General features: G+C 34.7%; 1 protein-coding gene and 1 non-coding gene across 2 annotated transcripts in view; both read right to left on the bottom strand.

The window, feature by feature from the left end:
- Positions 1 to 7,870: 7,870 nt before the first annotated feature.
- ARL13B (ADP ribosylation factor like GTPase 13B) overlaps positions 7,871 to 20,204 on the bottom strand; it is a 72,186-nt gene continuing 59,852 nt past the window's right edge. The window contains exons 7-10 of the mRNA XM_049785723.1: positions 18,155 to 18,380; positions 13,586 to 13,702; positions 12,555 to 12,623; positions 7,871 to 8,515 (exon numbers count right to left, since the gene is read on the bottom strand). Of these exons, the coding sequence (XP_049641680.1) occupies positions 8,439 to 8,515; positions 12,555 to 12,623; positions 13,586 to 13,702; positions 18,155 to 18,380 (489 nt within the window). The 3' untranslated portion in view covers positions 7,871 to 8,438. The remainder of the gene's footprint in view (positions 8,516 to 12,554; positions 12,624 to 13,585; positions 13,703 to 18,154; positions 18,381 to 20,204) is intronic.
- Positions 9,556 to 9,723, bottom strand: LOC126026809 (U1 spliceosomal RNA). The gene has a single exon (XR_007502025.1). It is a non-coding gene; the product is annotated as a U1 spliceosomal RNA (small nuclear RNA).

Below are 20,204 nucleotides of genomic sequence, written 5' to 3'. Positions count from 1 at the left end.
TGATACATCTACACAATGAAATAATAGGCAGCTGTTAGGAAAAATTAAGTCATTGCATTTTGTTAATACATGGATGGGTATGGAGAGCATTAGGCTGAGTAAAATGAGTGTCAGAGGGACAGAGAGAGAGAGAGAGAGAGAGAGAGAGAGAGAGAGAGAGAGAGAGAGAGAGAGAGAGAATGATCACATTCATTTGTTGAATATTTAGGAAAAAATTAAGTTAACATTTCATGATTAATTGAGATTGTATATTGTCTATTTAATTCTATACTTACTAAAGAATGTTGCTCTTAATGTAATATCGATTTTAATGCAGACATATTAAATAATAAAGTATAATCAGATATAGCAAATAAAATATTTATATATAAAATAAAATATTTAGATTAGCATAAATACAGAAGTTTATGTCAAAAAGGTAGTCTGGATTACTTACAATATTCAATCTGATAGAGAATTAGTTCCTTAATGGGAATGGCAAGAAAACGTAATGAGGAATATGCTATCAAATCATGAAAGCCAAAGTTACCAAGTAGTTCTGAACTGAGTTTGTGGTTTTGGATACAGGGTTCCAGGCTGGACAGTCGGTGTCTAATCATCTGACATCTAAGTTGGGTCCATATGACGTATATTCAAGGTGGGAGATGCCCCTGTGTTGTAAAAAGTATGAGTTCTTATTTCTAATAGATAAGAGCTTGTTTTTATATGTAACCTTACCCCTTTTTTTAGTGTGTCTTTGTAGGAAGAAATGGTGCTACTTTATATTGCCGGTGCATTTGGGGGTGGAAAGATAAGAAAACAGAATCAAGTCACACACCCAAAAAAGATAAAAATAGAGATAAAAATATATGTGCTCCCATATGTATAAAGAAAAAAGTTTTTTTATAAAAATAAAAAATATAAAATAAAAAAGTAATTAAAGGAACAAAGTGATGCAGGAGACTACCTTATATTTGGGGAAGCAGGTAAAGAGGTAGTGTTATACAAGGCTTATACTTATGATGGAACTATAGGTTTCCCCATTGACTTTTGAGATTTTCTTGGGGGTTGTGGGTTCCCTGGCGCCTTTTCATCACATAACCTGACCTTCTTGAGATTGGCAAATTTGCAGAAGGGAGGTCTTGGGTAGAGTTCTTGCATTGGGGGTCCTTTTAGAGCTAAGTCCAGTATCAAGCAACAGTCCGCATTAGGAAAAGTTGGTAAGGAGGGCTACATCTCGTGAGTCAGCAGGGATGTTGGTTATCTTTTCTTTCCGGGGATGAGTTGTGGGTTTGAGTGGGTGTCCCTTCACTTGGGTGCTGGATACTGGTTCATTGGGGTAGGAGGTCAGTCTTGATACCTAATAGATTAAGAACTGAGGGTGAAGAGTTTTAACTAACTTTTTTTTTTTTTTTTTGGTTTTTCGGGCCGCACCCGTTTGATACTCAGGGGTTACTCCTGGCTAAGCGCTCAGAAATTGCCCCTGGCTTGGGGGGACCATTTGGGATGCTGGGCAATCGAACCGCGGTCCTTCCTTGGCTAGCGCTTGCAAGGCAAGCACCTTACCTCTAGCATCACCTCACTGGCCCCGGGTGAAGCGTTTTAATAAGGTGGGAAATCTGGATGGATTGAGGGGGTGAAGGGATAGTCGGATTTCTAACAGTGGGGAAAGAGGGAAGTTTATGGAAGGGTCAGAAAAGGAGAAAAGAGCAAATAAGATTAAAAAGAAAAAGAAGAAAAAGAAGTAGTGAGAAGAGAGGAGAAAAGAGCAAAGGAATGTTATTTTGCTTGAATGTGTTTGATGAGTAGGCCCTGTAGTATAAATCTGTAGGTCACAGTTGCTGCTTCGGTGGTCTAGCTAGCTGGTCATGCACTTCAGGTTCTAAAAGAAGATATAACCTAGAAATAAAAGATATGTTAAAGAGTTTTATTGAGACATCTTCATATCATAAACTGGGTATGGTATCTCATGTGACTGAGTCCCGAGGTGCCATTTTAGGTTGTCCACTCTTTGTATCCAAGGCCTGTGGACAGAAAAGCTGAGAGGTTATTTAAATATAGTATGATTAAGGCATTAAATCATATTATTTTGAAATGCTTCCATTGGAGTCAGTGATTTCCCATGGTAATCTTTACCTGTAATCCTGTATAGGATCCCTAGATTATTATGGACCTTTGTAGTAAAGGGCTGAATACATACCTGTTCTCTCTTCGCTGCTGTTTTTGCTGTTGCTAGTTTCTTTATGGTATAATGTGTAGTCTAGAGTTTGTGTTGTTCCTCTTTCATGTGATTTGGGCACTACTCCCCAGTATATGTTGACTGTTACAGTGTTTGAAGTTTCTCTACCCAGTTAAACCCTGTTATTTGATCATTGAGTATTAGTTGTGTATATGGTGTATGTTCTAGGTAGCACTAGTTTTTTTTAACTTGTGTGCATATAAGTAATAAAACTAATTAAAAAAATTTTTTTTGGTTTTTGGGCCACACCCAGTGACGCTCGGAGGTTACTTCTGGCTAGGTGCTCAGAAATCACTCCATGCTTGGTGGACCGTATGGGACACCTGGGGATCAAACCCAGGTCTGTCCTGGATCAGCTGCATGCATGGCAAATGTACTACTGCTGTGCCACTGCTCCAGCCCCTATTTTAAAATAACTTTTTAATTTAAAAAATTTATTGTGACTGAAGTTCATTACACAGAATTATTTTTAATTTAAAAAATTTATTGTGACTGAAGTTCATTACACAGAATTATTTATAGTACATAGTGACAATGAATGAAGGGCATTCCCACCACCAATGTTGTCCTCCCTCCACTCCTGTTCTCAGCATGTCTCCCAAATCTCCCTCCTTTACCCCCACCCCCCCAGAATCCTAGTGTAACTGGTCTCCACTTTACAGCTTGTTGTAGGTATCTATTCTGTTTGGTGTTCCAGTCTGGTCATTTTTTATTTACACTACATGTTCATATGACTGGTCTAGGTATAATCCTTTACCCCCCCCCCTCAATTTATGAGGCTGAATGATTCAAGTTATACTATTCTGTTGGAGATAAAAAGGTTAAGGAAAAGAGAAGAAAAAATTTGGTATCAACTACTAAAAAAAAAAAAAAGAAAGAAAAAAATCATCAAATAATATCCACAAGAGTGAAAAAGAAAGAAAAAAGTGGAAGAAAAAAGAGAAGGAAAATAATATCAAAATACAAACAAACAAAAAAAAAAACAAAACAAAACCAGAAAAAGTGCTGGAGAGGCAGGGTTTGGTGTTACCCCACCTTTCTTTCTTTTTTTTTTTTTTTTTTTTTTTTTGTATAGGCACAGTAGCCTCTGTAGGTTTTGGATACCTAGGAAGGAATTTCTCACCCCCTCCTCCCAGGGCCAGATTAACCAGGCGTGGCCCTGAAGACCCGCCTGGTGTGGGGGAAATCATGCTCGCCTGGACAAAGTGGTCAGCCCAGGGGTCCTATGGCTAGCTGTCCTGCCCAGTGCCCCCAACATACCAGTCAAAAGCCCACGAAATCCTGGCATGTGGAGTGTTCTGAGCCCAGCCAAGCCTCTGTAGTTCTTGGATGCCTAGGGAGGAATTCTCACCCCCTCCCCCCAGGGCCCGATTAACCAGGCGTGGCCCTGAAGACCCGCCTGGTGTGGGGGGAATCTTGTTCCCCTGGACTAAATATTGGGGAAGGAAGGAAATTCCCATGGCCTGCGGTTTCTCCACTCTTGAAGCATATTGTCATGGGAACAACCACTAGCTCTATACCTTCTCATTGCCATATTCCAGGCTATTTTTTGTGGTGTCAGGAACCTTTCCTCTCGATTGTGGATGAAAATAAATCATGGTCAGTCTTGAAATTCCACTTCAGGGGAATAGTTTGCTGAGACTCATTTTATAATTTTAGGCAACCAACATGGCATGTAAAAACTTCAGTTTTAGTTCATGTAAAAACTTCAGTTTTAGTTCAGATGAACTAGTTCATCAGGAATGTGAAGTAAATATAGCTTGTATTTAAGTTAATTTAAACTTCGATTCATTTTTAGAGGCATGTAGGTGTCAAAGTGCAGTGGAAATAATATCCAACTGTTGTGGGCTGTAACTTGTCAACTTTGCTTATGTACTTGGTTTGGGGGTTATACCCAGCTGTATTCAGGACTTACTCACGTATCTGTGCTTAGGAATCACTCTTGGCAGGCCTGGGGGACTTCCCAGGGGGATCAAATCTGGGTCATCCATGTGCATGGCAAACTTCCAATCCACTGTATTTTTGCTCATGCCCCTCATGAGCCTCATATATGCCCCTCATGTTTGGCACTTCAGAATGTGGAAACTGATCATTTTTTTTATAAAGGTATATGTTAAATGCTAAATGTAAAATAGATACTAATCCAGTCTGATTGATGTCCTTATGAAAAATAAAGGAAGGTAGGACACACTAATATACTAAGATATGAATATAAACTCATTTATATGAAAAATACTAACATAAACTCATAGTGATACAACCATGGAGCATGCGGGAAAAGGTGATCAGACTTGTGGTAGAAGAAATTTTAATGTTCTCATCTTTGATTTTGAACTTTCAAGTTTATATGTATAATTATTTAATTCCCATACCTTTTCTTCATTGTTGTAGTTACAATTCCTAGGAGTTTTACATACACTTGAATGTGGTGTTTGTATATTTTTATTTATTTGACTTTCAGGCTTCACCTAGAAATGCTCAGGGATTACTATAGACTCTGCTCAAAAATTATGCTTGGCAATGCACAGAGGACCATATGTGATGCTGAAGATCAAACCCAGGCCGGTTGCAAGCAAGACAAACACCTAAATCTTTGTTATCACTCTAGCCCCTTGTTAATTTTTACTATGGTACTTTCTCAGATTTACACATTAGGCTTGCATACATGGCCACAGAATTCCCCAAAAGTTTGCATTCCTTTAGCTGTGCTGGGGCTTCTTTCTTAAATGAGAAAAACTACACTACACATCTGAGGTACTATCATGACAGCCTTAGCCAACTAATAACTTAAATTTCAACTTATATTAATTTGGAGGGGGGGTGGGGCCACACACGGTGACGCTCAGGGGGTATTCCTGGCTATGTGCTCAGAAATTGCTCCTGACTTGGGGAACCATATGGGACGCCAGGGGTATGGAACACTGGTCCATCCTAGGTCATCACGTGCAAGCAATCGTCCTACAGCTTGTAACACAGCTCTGGCCCCTTATATTAATTTCTTTACTAAAAGATCACTGATTCACTTACTACATCATAATCACAAAAAATTATAACAGGTTCTAAACAATTTTCTTGTTTTTCCATTAATTATATCATATCTTTCATAAATTGGAATTTACTTCTCATTTATTTTTTTCCTTGAAGAAACAACTTCTATTATTCTGTCCACAGAGTTAAAGATTCCTGCTATTTTGGTCCTAACTACCATACTTTAATGTAAATTTTGAAGTATCTTAATATGAATTTTGGATCAGAATGTATTTTTTTTGCTACTTGATAAACTACATTCACAGTCTATTGTATAGCATATTTTTCTAAATATTAACGTCAAGAATAAAATAACTCTAAGTTGTGTATTTATTTTTTGGAGTGCAGGGTGGCCACACACATTGATGCTCAGGGATTACTCCTGGCTATGTGCTCAGAAATTGCTCCTGGTTTGGGGAACCATATGGGACGCCAGGGAACAAACCCAGCTTACAATAGGATCAACTATCAAATATCACAAGAGTAAAAGGACATTTCACAAGAGACCAATTATAGATATAAATGCAGAGATGCTGCAGATTTAGTTTCATAACACTATAGGATGGACATAGCTACACTGTAGTAAATTAAGTGTGCAAAACCAATGTTTATAAAGAACTGCTATACTTTAATCAAAAAATTTATTATAAAAAGATACTATACTCACCTAAGCTATGAGATAATGGAATCAATAACAAAAATTGCTTATTGCGGGTTGCCATCATCTTTTCATTTGTAAAATGTGCGACATCTGTGGAGCACTTTATGCAAAGCAGAATAAACTATGGTATGCCACAAAGGCCAATATTTTTTTTAGGGGTTGAGGCTAAATCATACCTGGTAGTATTTAAGAGACTATATAGTGTTGGGAGTCAAAGGAGAGTTAGTGACATGCAAGACAAGCAACATAATCCCTGAATTATATCATTCCAGACCTATAATGACATGTTCTATAATGAAATGTTTCCTGGCTATTCACAGGAAATTTTATATATTTATATGAATGCCTTTCTTTGGCACCTAAAAGAGCATTTAAGTTTTCAGAAAATATGGGACTTAGATTTTACAAATTTATAAACAGCTTCCTCCATTATAAAGTACATTTCAAAAAAAGCTTGAGAACTCGAGAAAAAAACAATCAATACCCCAAAAACTATAATTATAGTTAAAAACAGCATTATTTTTAGAAGCTTTTTTCTTGCATGTTTTAGACTTGATTATACACAATATTGTGCATTTATAACAATATTTTAAATATTGCAGAAAGAATTAAACAAATTTTGGCCTGTAGTGTTAATATAAGACAAAGCCACAACATTTAGAATAAGGGATTCATGTAATGAAAGAAGAACCACTAATTTAAATTTTTGTGTGAAAATGTCATACTTGATCATAAAGAATAAAAATTCAACATATTAAATTCACCAGGGTTTATAAAAGTCTTTAAAATGTTTTGTAATAATTTAAATACAAATTAAAATATAAAATATTCATTCCACTTTATCATTTAATTTCAAATTTTTATTTTATTAAATACTGAATTGTTGTATACTATAATAGCCAGTAGGAAAATATTTTAATTATATTTTCTTTGAAATTAGATTAATATTAATAAGATAGAAAAGGCATAAATTCTGTATTAAAAAGTAATATATAAATGTTAATAAATGAAGCAAAGGAGCTTTTTAAAATAATCCATTAAATCTTTTGTTTTACTTTTTCACATATCAGTCACCTATCAAATTTAACTTAGAAGTTTAAATGTAAGTAAATATATAAAGCTTTTTCAGTCTGCTGAGCAGCTTCTATGAACAAAATCCCAAGACACTGCTTATGATGCTAATAATAGAATAATAAGTAAAATGATTAATGACAATTCAAGAAGACTTAAATGTGAATAAATTATAACATAGTAGTGTGAATTTTGTAATTAAATAACTGTAGTAAACCCTCTGGGACATATTTATCATGTAATCAGAGAACAGCATATGTCTATTTTCAATAAAAATTGCCAACCTGGTCCATTTTAACAAAATATTATGAGAATTACACTGTAATTGTACATTGTAAAAATAGTCTGGGCAAAAATATACATTTTCATTAAATAATGTCTCCAATATATTATTGAAAGCCACCTAAAAGTCAGATAGATAATTCTACAATTTACATGCTTAAGGATAACAAGTGCTTGCATTTTAAATTGAGTCACTACTTTGGAATTATTTCTTTATAAAATAACTCTAAATTTTTCTTCTAATCAGACAAGATGAAGCTGTACAACACATCTTTGAAGCCAGAAGTATTTTGAAAAAACTACCTTTAATTTGAAAGCAAAATAATTAGACTTACTATAACTTCTAATAAAGCAAGGTAGTTTTAAGAATTATCTTTATTTCTTAGGATTATATTACCTTCAAAACTGGTGCTTACTGGGACTTCTAATAATATATCACATACATTTAATTTAAAAACCATGTAGGTTCAAAGACAACTAATAAAAATATATTAAAATCTGTTCTTGGGCAATAACTTAAAATCACATAATTTGGTAGATTAAAGATCTGAGAATTAATTCTTGAATGGTATTATTTTTAAATTAGGATGTAGACTTCAAGAAAAGAATACTTGTAAATTCCATCTCAAGTCACATTAATATATATCCCAGTTGAATAGTCTGACCAGTTTATCAACTCCATTTTCCAGACACAATATTTTAACTGTCTATAAAATAGTGCAGAGTCAATACAAAAGTTTTAGAAAAATATAAAGTTAAAAATGTAAGTTATAAATTCCTAAAAGTTCCCTTTTGTACACATGCATCTTACAAAAAAATGCTTAAGATAGAGATATAAAGATTTATAAAATAAATGCAAACAAATCTGTGCAGAGTCCATTGGCTCTTTTACTGAGGCTTTTCTTTGTGATATAGAAACCAAAGTCTATGCTGCATCTTGCTAATTTGTTGAAATGCTCATCCCAGATGCTTGTAATTCTGGCCTTCCTCCCCTTCCCTCCCCAAAATGAAGAATGGATAGCCAATTATTGCATCAGTCAGGTCTTTGACGTCTCATTGTAATTGTTAGCCCAGCAAAATCAGTGCCCCAGTCATCGATGTTCAGAGTTTTTTTCTTTGTGAAAGAAGATCTTCTGTGTTGTCTTGTTGTACTTCAAGAAGTTTACCCACATAGTTTGGTTATGAGATCACATCATGAGCATCACTGTTAGGTCTGTGCCGCGCAATTAGTGGAGGCAGTGGTTTCCCATAAAAATCTATTGAAAGAAGATTTACAAAAGAGATCAAACAATTATTAAATGTGAATGTTTTGAACAAAGTTCACTATTTTTTATACCAAGATCTTTAAAAGATCAACATATTCTGACAATGTGATTGTAGACAGGAAGCATAAAAAAATAAATCCAAAACAACTGCAAATATATTGAAAACAAAAGCACTAAGATAAATGCTCATACATTAAAAATGAGTCTATACCTGACTTAATAAAAAGTCGCACCTACAGTATAGATCGTGCTTTTTTATTCAAATTATATGTTCAAATTAGAAGCTTCAGTATTCAGGTTTACTTGAGCTCACTAGCCAATTTCTCATCGGCCATTTCAGTCCATATGTGTAAAGAGATTAGTGAAACTAAAATTACACGATACTGCTGTGCCAACACTCTTTTTGTTTAAACAACCTACAAATCTAGAAACATTACTCTTTTTTACTAAAATTTCTTTATACTAGAAGTGTAGTGTTTTTGACACAGCACAGGAACTCCAGACATATAGCAGAATCTGGCTCTATAGCACAATTCAATACCTTATATAACTTTAAAATTTCCTTTATCCTCATTAACTTAAACTTTAATCATACATAACTTTATACTCTTTTCCAAATTAGAAATGTCCTTTACAAAACTTTCCCTAAAATAATTAGCTGCTCTGCCTTTCCCAATTCTCCAGTTTTAGATAATCCACTGCTTTTTATCAACTGATTCTTCTGATTTTTTGAAGACCCAGTACTAATACCAATCACCTCAAAGACCCATGCTATTATGGACAGTATTCCAATTCTGCACTGTAAGTATTACAACTCCTATCAAGAACTCTAACAGTATAAAGTAATTACATGACTAGTGATATGGGCAAGGTCACAAAAGCATGAGAAGAGAGAGAAGGGCAAGCAATGTCAACAGATAACCTGCCAGCCAAGCAGCAGACAGCTCGGTTCCATATGAGACACCATTCCTAACTGATGGAGATATGAATAAATCTTTGCTAAAATTTTCTTTCTTTTTTTTCTTTTTTTACAGGGGAAAGTGCGAACGCAGTCCCCCACTACCACAAATTATGCAGTGTAGTTGAATTTCCCACATTTGGGGAAATCACAGGGGTTAGCACACCCTGAGTGCAATGGATGAGCCTCACCGGGGGAAACCACATTCGTGATCATGGTATCTCCCCTGCCAGGTAAGTATGCTACTAAAATTTTCTTACTTTGTGCAAAGTGTGAACCTTTGTTACAAAAGTGTAGGCCAATTTCAGGTGACCATGCAGTGAACTCTATCTATAGCATTATAAAATTCTTATAATACCTTAATATATCAAAGTCGTGGCCACAAGCACCAGGACTAGTTTTATAAATACCATGACAACCCACAGAAGTAGATATATATCTATCTGTATGTCACAAATTCGGACCTACACAATATCCTCAACCATTTGGTAAAAAGAATGAGGGAGAAGGCAAGAAGTCTGAAAGAAGAGGCAAAACAAAGAATGGTGCTCACTCTCCAATCCTGACTTCTGGTGCTTTTAAAATGTCTCTGCTACTCTTTATCATTTTATCAATATGAACTATTATTACATATGTCAGTAAGTTCAAGTATTGTCTTCTCTATGGTGATATCCAGAAAGGCAGAATGCACATCTTAATATATTTGATATTAGCAATGCTTAATCTGGTACCAAATATAAAATAGCCACATATTGCCATGAGGAATATATTTATCACATCATACATTATACTTTTCTACAAATATTTGTTTGTTTGTTTCTTTTTAGGTCACACTCGGCAGCACTCAGGAGTTACACCTGGTTCAGAAGTCGCTCCTGGCAGGCATGAGGGACTATATGGGATGCCGGGATTCAAACCACCTCTGTTCGAATAAGCTGCATGCAAGGCAAATGCCTTACCGCTGTGCTATCTCTCCAGTTCACTTTTCTACATATGTGTAAAAGCACATTTCTATATATAAATTACAATTATCTACATTTTCTAGAAATATTTAAATTGATAATACATTCCTACCTTACAAGTTTGAATCATATAATGAAATTGTACTTATAAGAGTCAATAAAAACTTCATGATACAAAATCAATGAAATAAATATCGCTTCAAAGAAAATATTCAGTGACTTTAAAATAGCCCAATGACATTTTTTGTCATGAGAAAAGGGAAATATCACTTATTATCCACTATTAATTATGAAGTCATATTTTGTTTTCATCAATAGTACATTTTTAAAAGTAAGCATTAAATATTATATATTTATGAGGAAAAGTATTGTATATAGGTTACACAGTTTAATATAATTTCAAATTATATGGCAGTACTCTAACTTCTATCCTCGTAAGTGAGTCTCCTTGGAAAAACAAATTCTAAATTAGTTAAATTAGGAAAAACAAGAATTCTGCAAGAGAATGTCAAAGTTACTCAAATAGTAAAATCTGTTTTCAACTGAGTATATTTCAAATACAAACACGATATTAAAGAGACATTATGTATCTCTGTATTAACTGTAGCAATTAATAATTAATAATTGCTATATTAACTGAGCAATTATTGGAAATGTCCTAAGTGCTCACAGATAAGTGTGCTATGTAGCAACATTATGCATGTATGTATATATATATACATATACATTGATATGAATATACAACTTAAGTACAGTAAAGTCTAGTTAGTTATAAAAATGAGGATGAAATCCTGAGAAGTCACAAAAACATGGATGAACATGAGTGTTTGGGTTTAGTGAAACAGATCTGATAGAAAAAGATAAAACATTGTCTAATTTCACAAATCTGGTACACAAAAGAAAAATAAACAAATTAACAGAACAATAATAAGCTCACAGATTTCAAAAACAAAATGAATAGTTACTAGAAAAGAAAGTATGTGGGTAAATCAGATCAAAGAAATTAACTTTGACGAAGTAAAATTGATTGTTGATTAACTTAATGTAGTCTTCTATACACATTGATTCATAAAGCACATGTGAAAATAATTTAATATCATGCAAGTTTCTTTCCATACGGAAAATATAAGAAATTAAAATAAAAAAATTTTATTGCTGTTTAATTAGGGGGAGGAAACTCTCCCAGTGATACTTAGGGCTTACTCATTACTTTACTCTCAGGTATCACTCCTGGTGAGGCTCAGAGGACCATATGGAATGGTTGGAATCAAACCTAGTTTGGCCACATGCAAGACAAACACCCTGTTATACTACCTTTGTGACCCCTGAATTTTTTTTAAAAGGTAAAAATTAAATATTCTTTTTTTTGTTTTTGTTTTTGGGCCACACCCGTTTGACGCTCAGGGGTTACTCCTGGCTATGCGCTCAGAAATCGCCCCTGGCTTGGGGGGACCATATGAGACGCCGGGGGATCGAACCGTGGTCCATCCTAGGCTAGCACTTGCAAGGCAGACACCTTACCTCTAGTGCCACCTTCCCGGCCCCAAAAGGTAAAAATTAAATATTCTTAATGGAAAAATGGCTGTTATAACATGCATGTAATTATCCTCCAGCATTCTAGAAATACTTTATTACAAGAATATGGGTTGATGGTCCAAAATCATAACATTCACATACTGAATAAGACAGATATTTACTCCCAATTGCACTTGATTTACTTTACTTTTTGGGCCACACTTAGTAGGACTCAGGACTTGTTCCTGTCTTGGTACTCAGAGATCACTCCTGGAAGTGCTCAGGAGACCTATGTGATGTCATATATTGAACCAGGGTTGGAAGCATGCATGGCATATGCCCTTCCTGTTGTACTATAGCTCCAGGAAAAAAATTTAATTCTAGAGGTTTATTGCTAAACAATAACTTAAATTAATTTCCAAGGAAAACTGTTATATATATTTTTTTTGTCTGGGGGTGCTATATCCAGCAATAAAATGGAAATAAATGGCCATGGGTTTTAAAGGCTTCCAAAAATAACTTTGAAGAAGTAGAAACATAAGGAAACATGCATTTAGTACGTATAAACACTTGAAGACTGATCCACTTGGATTACCATTATGACGTATTCCACCCAGAGGTTCAAGTTTTGGAAGTCTAGTGACTTTGGGAGTTCCCCAGCCAACTAAAAAAAAGAAAAACATTCAAAAAGAACACTGTTAACAATGACTTCTTAGATCTTTTGAGAGGATACCTTCTTGGACAGGAATGCATATCAAATTCAATTTTAATACAAATATATTTGAATGACATTTTTTTACAGCCATAAAGCTATAATTCTATTTGATAGCTTCTATTTCAAAATAAGATTATAGGCTACCAATATCTGCTTTACATTTTATTACCTTTACATTTTATCTTTATTACAATGACAAATATTACCTTCAACTCCAATCCTAACCTCATGAAAAATTAAGAGAAATATTTATTAAATGTAATATTCACTAGGAACCTTAAAATAATTCCTAACAAAAATTATAACTATTGAATGCCTTCTAGAAGAGCTAACAGGATAATACAAATATATTAGTTTAGATATTTAGTGAGCATATGTATAATTTTTGAAGTAGTATGTTTTATGCTGAAAATTATAATTACTGTGCAGTTAGAATCTCCTAATGCTTTACAAAAAATTTTCACTCAATACTCAATAACAACTTAAAATTAATAATTGGAATAAGTTGGAAATATCAAAAAACATTCACATATCTTGACTTCAAATGCTATCTACTAAGAAGAAAGACCTAAGTTAAAAAATATTCACATTAGAATCTATTTAGTAAGCCTAAGTTCCTTTTATAAACCTGAGTTCTATTACTTGATATAAGATTTGGTTACAGTGTAGGAAGTATTTGGAAAAGGCTCTCCTAACTTATTTACCTTAAATATTTTTAATGTTTCCCTATTGAAAAAACAGTAGATAATTTCAACAAGGAAGGCATCAAAGAAGTTTTATGTAAATTCCTTAAAATAATGACCTATTAAATAAAAAGCTAATTTAATTTTTAATTCATTTAATGATTTAATTTTTTAATTCATTATTTAAAGCAAATATCCTAAAGTCAGTGTCAATATTAATCTACTTACTAGGAGGAGGCGGTGGAGGTGGTGGTGGACTCTTAGGAACATTGTCATCTGTATTCACTGGTTCTACTCGGTTATTCCTTTTTATTTTTAGTTTTTTAGTTTTCTTTTTACTGCTATCTAAAAGAACAGAAGCAACAAAATTATGCCAATAGGACATTTATTAAAAATTCAAACTAGAATATTATCAAAGAAGTATTTCTTCAAATTTAGCTTTTTTACATTATTAAAATAGAATGTGAACTTCTTTTACTAAGGATGATTTTTTAAATGATCACTATTGAATGAATAATTTTACATTACATAGACAACAAAAAGCCCAAATTTTGAGTTCTGTGAGATTATTCTGAACACAAAAACTTTAGACTTCTAAAAATAACATATTTACCAAACACAGTGAAGCAACATAATAGTTAAACACTAGAAGGATTTCCACAAAACTAAGAAAGGCCTGTAAAAGAGCAGTTAGGTGTCAGGACAATATGTAGAATGATTCAAGGTAGTTCAAAACTAGCCCTCTGTAATATGAAAAAAAGGCCTAATTAAATCTAAATTAATTTCAAATAACCTATAGATTCTCAGAGTCACATATAAACATTGCCAAGGATAGCCATATTATTAATTATCTAAATTTTAACATTACAAGTTGGGATGATATAGTCAAGAGCCAAATATCAAAATTACTAAAATACTTGAAGTAGCAATTTTGCCTGTTTTATGAGAACTACTCAACACTTTTGAAGTAAACAAAGCCATGAGAAACATAGAAACATAACTAGAAATAACTACAATCAAGTTTGCAAAGTCTATAGCTGGAAGAGAGGAAAAACATTCTGATTTGTAGATTCTTCAGCAAGGCAACAGCTTAGGGTCACAAAAAACAGGTGATATGTAGCAGATGGATCTCAAGTGTGGTCTCGATCCAGTCATATTTAAGGTATATAGTTTGGAATTCCTCAAAATTCTAAATTCCTGGATTTCTTCATAGATATAACAGGAATAATATGCTCTATGATCCCTTAAAGCATGTTCTAAAGCAGGGCGGTGAGGCGGCGCTAGAGGTAAGGTGTCTGCCTTGCAAGCGCAAGCCAAGGAAGGACTGTGGTTCATCCCCAGGCATCCCATCAGGTCCCTCAAACCAGGGGCAATTTTTGAGCACTTATCCAGTAGTAACCCCTGAGCATCAAATGGGTGTAACCCCAAGCCCCCCCAAATGTCCTAAAGCATAAAACAAGTAACTATAAAATCATGATAATATGTTGATTATCTTTCTTCTCACACCACACAAATCATTTAGCTCTTTATTCATTAATGTATACATGAATATTTTTTCAAGGGGACTTGGGCCATACCTGGTGATGGACAGGAATTACTCCTGTCTCTGTGCTCAGGAATTGTTCCTGGCGATTTCAGGGACCATATGAGATGCCAGGAATCCAACTCCGATTGCTTTCGGGTTAACTACTTTCAAGGCAAATGCCCTACTGCTGTGCTATCACTCTAGTCCATTAAAAGGATATTTTAAGTCTGGATTATATTGAGCTGTTAACATATTTTTTTAGGGTATAAATATGAATGTCTTAACTTACTCTTATAATTAATATAAATTTCAAGTGTTTTTTTAAATCACAAAATATTCATGTTAGTTATGGCTTGAGACAGTGTTTTTAAAGTTTTATGATAATGTACAAAAATCCCAATATACAAGTGAACCAGTTGTTAAGAGTAGCATAGAAGAAAAGAAACAGGGTATTTCTCTTGAGTCAGGTCCTTTGCTAGAAACACATTACCAATAAACATTCTACAAAAAAAAATAATAAAAAGCTGATAAACCCCCATTTTAGAGATGAGAAAATCAATACTGAAAAAATTTATGTAAGGTAACATATATCAAGTGACAGGAAAATAAAGGTCTATTCCAGGTTTCTGATTAAAAAGTGGCTGTTTCGGGCCCGGAGAGATAGCACAATGGCATTTACCTTGCAAGCAGCCAATCCAGGACCAAAGGTGGTTGGTTCAAATCCCGGTGTCCCATATGGTCCCCCGTGCCTGCCAGGAGCTATTTCTGAGCAGACAGCCAGGAGTAACCACTGATCACCACCAGGTGTGGCCCAAAAAAACTAAAAAAAAAAAAAAAAAAAAAAAAAAGTGGCTGCTTCTCTGTCTCCATGGTCCCTTTTATGTCACAGAATCACTTAGGGAAAAAAAAAGGCAATTGGACCCAGAGCGGTGGTGCAGGTGGTAGGGCGTTTGCCTTGCACATTCTCACTGGTGTCTCATATGGTTCCCCAAGCCAGGGCAATTTCTGAGCATGTAGCCAGGAGTAAACCCTGAGCGTCACTGGGTGTGGCCAAAAACAAAAAAAAGAAAAAAGGCAATTATAAATTAAAGAGAAAAATCACTAATTAAGACTCATATTTAAGATGTTCAATTTTTTTGTGGTTAATTATAGTTTCTTTTTTTATTATATATAATTTTTATTTTTACCATATTGGCTTACATATCTATCACAGTAGTATTTTAGGTACATATTAACATTGAATCGGGAATTTCCAGCACGAAATTTGTCCTCTAGAAGGACTACACCCATTTCTGGCTTATTTGACTTTTACCCCACTTTATTGCTTTTCTCTTCTTCAAACAAAACCACATAACTTGAACTATCTAGTTCTGCCTTTCAAATAGAGGGGGAAATAAGGGAGGGTACCAGGACCAAACAGATATATGATCACTATGTAGTAAGCTAGACACAGAGGGGACCACTTACTCTAGCAACCTGGGGGATGAGAGTGGGGGAAATGGGATGCAGGATGGGAATGGGGATGGAGGAAGGACAAAGATGTTCATTTTAAAAAAGGACTTGCTAATAGATAGTTGTATTAAAAATGTCATAAATATAAGCACAATGGAATACTATTTACCTATTTTTATTGATAACTTTAGGAAAATGGCAGAAATATGTGAATATATGATACAAAATAAGTCAGAAGAAAAAAAGTTGGTACATTTCACTTGAATACATACAAGGAAATAAACTAGAAAAATAAAGTGAATATAAATCAGTTGATACTGATAACAAAATTAGTTACCTGAGAGGAAGAGTGTGGCAGATAGAAGAAATGTTCTCCTGTACAAATATGTTTATACATATTTCTTAGATCTGAATTCTAGGAGGAGTCGAGGGGCTGGAGCAATGGCGCTAGCAGTAAGGCATTGGCTTTGCCTGTGCTAGCCTAGGATGGACCACACTTTGATATCCCAGTGTCCCATATGGTCCTCCAAGCCAGGAGTGATTTCTGAGTGCAGAGCCAGGAGTAACCCCTGAGCATCACCAGGTGTGGCCAAAAAAAAAACCAATAAGTAAATTCCATGAGGGGTCAAAAGTAAGTCTTAGCTGTTGTTAGATTTATTTGGATTCTCAGTATGGTATTTTTTTAAACTTGATGGATTGATTGATTGGTTTTTGGGCCACACCCAGGGTGTTCAAGGTTTACTCGTGGCTCTGCACTCAGAAATCACACCTAGCAGGCTGGGGGCCCATATGGGATGCCAGGAATCAAATCTGGTCCCTCCTGGGTAGGTCGCATGCAAGGCCAACTCCCTATGCTATGCTATCTCTCCAGCCCCTCTCAGTTTGATTTTTTTGGGCAGCCCACAGAGATACTTAGGAGCTATTCAGTTCAGTGTTTGGGTTTGCTTCTGAAAGGGCTCGGGGCTATGCAGTGCTAGGAACTGAAAACAGTGTTCCTGCATGCACTCGTCTGATAGCAGGGTTTTTTTTTTTAATAAAAAAATAAAAATATTCAACAGATTATGTCTCACACTATTGAAAAGCAAGTTTATGAAGAAAATAAAAATGTCTATATAGTCTTTAGCCAGAAGAATAGCACATAAGTAGGCGTTTGCCTTGCAGGCAACCGATCCAGGATGGACCCAGGTTCAATTCAAGGCATCCCTGAGCCTGCCAGGATAGATTTCTAAGCACAGAGCCAGGAGTAACTCCTGAGTGCCACTGGGTGTGACCCCAAACAAAAACAAATTATATTAAATTATAAAAAAAAGTCTATAGAGAGCCAGAGCGAAAGCACAGTGGTAAGGAATTTGCCTTGCACACAGACAATCCAGAATGGACCCAGGTTCAATCCCCAGCATCCTATATGGTCCCCAAAGACTCCTGGAGCAATTTCTGAGCACAGAGCCTAGAGTAACTCCTGAGTCCTGAGCAACACAGGGTGTGGCCCCTAAAACAAAAATAAAAACAAAAAAATCATGTGTCTATAGCCTTAAGTGCCATAAGGGTGTTAAATACATTCAAATGATTTCTGAGGCTATATTATGTACTCAATTTATGAAAATAAAATATTATATTAAAATAGTTTTATTTAACAAAGAAATACATTTTAAGATATAATGTATTAAAACATGGTAGCAAATTAAGGAGTAACAGAAAACAACAACAAAACAATAATCGTAACTTTGAAATGAAATGAAAACCTTTCTGTGAAAATAATCATGATACATGAAATACAAACAGTCAAGTTTAATACATATTATTTCTGTCGTACTATTTACCGGCTGATTCTGATGACCGCTGATCTGCCTCATCTTCATTCTCCAACTGCTGTGTTAATGCCTTCTTATAATTTTCCACTATTCCAAACTCACTGTTTTTTTGGCTATTATCACTGGTCTGACTTTGTGTCTCAGTTTGTTCATGCTCCACTGTTTTTCTCTGAGAGCAGGCATCACTGCTTTTCTCCATATCTTGTCTCTTTTTCTCTTCAATTCTTTTTTCATTCTAGCAAAAAAAAGAAAGATATCATCTTTAATAAAATGGTAGTATCTAAATGTTTTAAGGGGAGAAATCAAGTAAGAAGGGATCTGGTACTTCAAGCACTTTAAAAATTTAAAAATTTTAAAAATTTAAAAAGTATTCACTGAATATATCATTAAAACACAAGAGTAAACAAGCATTCAGCAAAGATAGGTAGAATAAAGAAACACATATTGCTAGTAATTTCACAATATAGAGATGACCACCATCTAAAACATCAGTAGTAAGAGGTGATTCTCTCAGCTTACCCCACACACACATACAAACATACATTATACGCAAGTATGTAAATATGCCTGATTACCTCTTATTTATGTATTTTCACACAAAAATAGTTCAAGTTTTTACTTAAATGTGTTTTTACAAACTTGTCACTGACTATATGAAGACCCTAAAGTGCCTGCTGCACTAAAATATTACTTGTTATTTCATCTATATTGTGTATTAGTTTTGATTACACTAGCACATTCTATTAATATTTTAAAAGGTTACATCAATTATATTAGCAAATATTTTTACCAATTCTTAATAGACAAAAATACATTAACTTTTCATTTCATATATTCATCCAGATATTAAATTACACTTACACAGTATTACAAACCAATAATGAATAACCAAATATCTAAATTATTAAATCAAAGGACAAACACATTTTAAAATGTGACATACTACAAACTTACTTTCAGAAATACCACAGACAAAATATATCCTAGGCAAATAACTGAAAAAGTAGCATTTTTCTCCATCTAACTAACTGATGTACATTTTAACATTTATTGGGGGTGATGGTTGGGACACACTCAATGGTACTCAGGGGTTACTGCTGGCTCTGAGCTCAGAAATTACTCCTGGCAGGCTTAGGGACCATATGGGACACCAGCAATAGAACCCTGGTCAGCCAAGTATAAGGCAAATTCCCTACCCACTGTACTATCATTCTGGCCCCAGCACTGGGCTTTGTATTATGGTATGTATATGTTTATTTTTAAGCTTGTACAATAGCTCTATATAAATAAAAGATATAGGTATGTCCTTTTAATGATTATGGCATGATTATCCTTTCAAAGTTTTTCCTCCTCCTTATACATAAAAAGTATTATCTAAATTTGCACATTAGTACTTTAAAGCCTTTTTTGTTTGTTTGTTTTTGCCACACCCGGTGATGCTCAGAAATTACTCCTGGCTATACGGTCAGAAATCGCACCTGGCTTGGGGGACCATGTGGGATGCCAGGGAATCGAACTGTAGTCCATTCTAGGTTAGTGTGGGCGAGGAAGACGCCTTACCGCTTGTGCCACCACTTCGGCCCCAAAGAATTTTTTCTTTAAAAAACTTTAGTCTTCTGGGCCCGGAGAGATAGCACAGCAGCGTTTGCCTTGCAAGCTGCCGATCCAGGACCAAAAGCGGTTGGTTCGAATCCCGGTGTCCCATATGGTCCCCTGTACCTGCCAGGAGCTATTTCTGAGCAGACAGCCAGGAGTAACCCCTGAGCACCGCCGGGTGTGGCCCAGAAACCAAAACCCAAACAAAACAAAACAAAACAAAAAAACAAAAAAGTTTAGTCTTCTGAAATCTATTTGACAGTGTTCAATAATTTTATTTTTTTCAAATGATTCAATTGTTCTAATATTTTTTTCTTCTCAGATTTGAAATGTTATCATTATCATAAACTAAGTATATATATGTTAATTACAATATGTGCCTTTGAATTATAATTATCTATATTATAGATATACCTCACTATTTTCATTGTGGTAAAAATGAAAGAAATAGGTGTTTCAGTCT

This window comes from Suncus etruscus, chromosome 13, assembly GCF_024139225.1.
Source record: "Suncus etruscus isolate mSunEtr1 chromosome 13, mSunEtr1.pri.cur, whole genome shotgun sequence".
Lineage (NCBI taxonomy): Eukaryota > Metazoa > Chordata > Mammalia > Eulipotyphla > Soricidae > Suncus > Suncus etruscus.
Note: the sequence above shows the minus strand (reverse complement) of the source record. Positions and strands in the feature narration are given on the sequence as shown.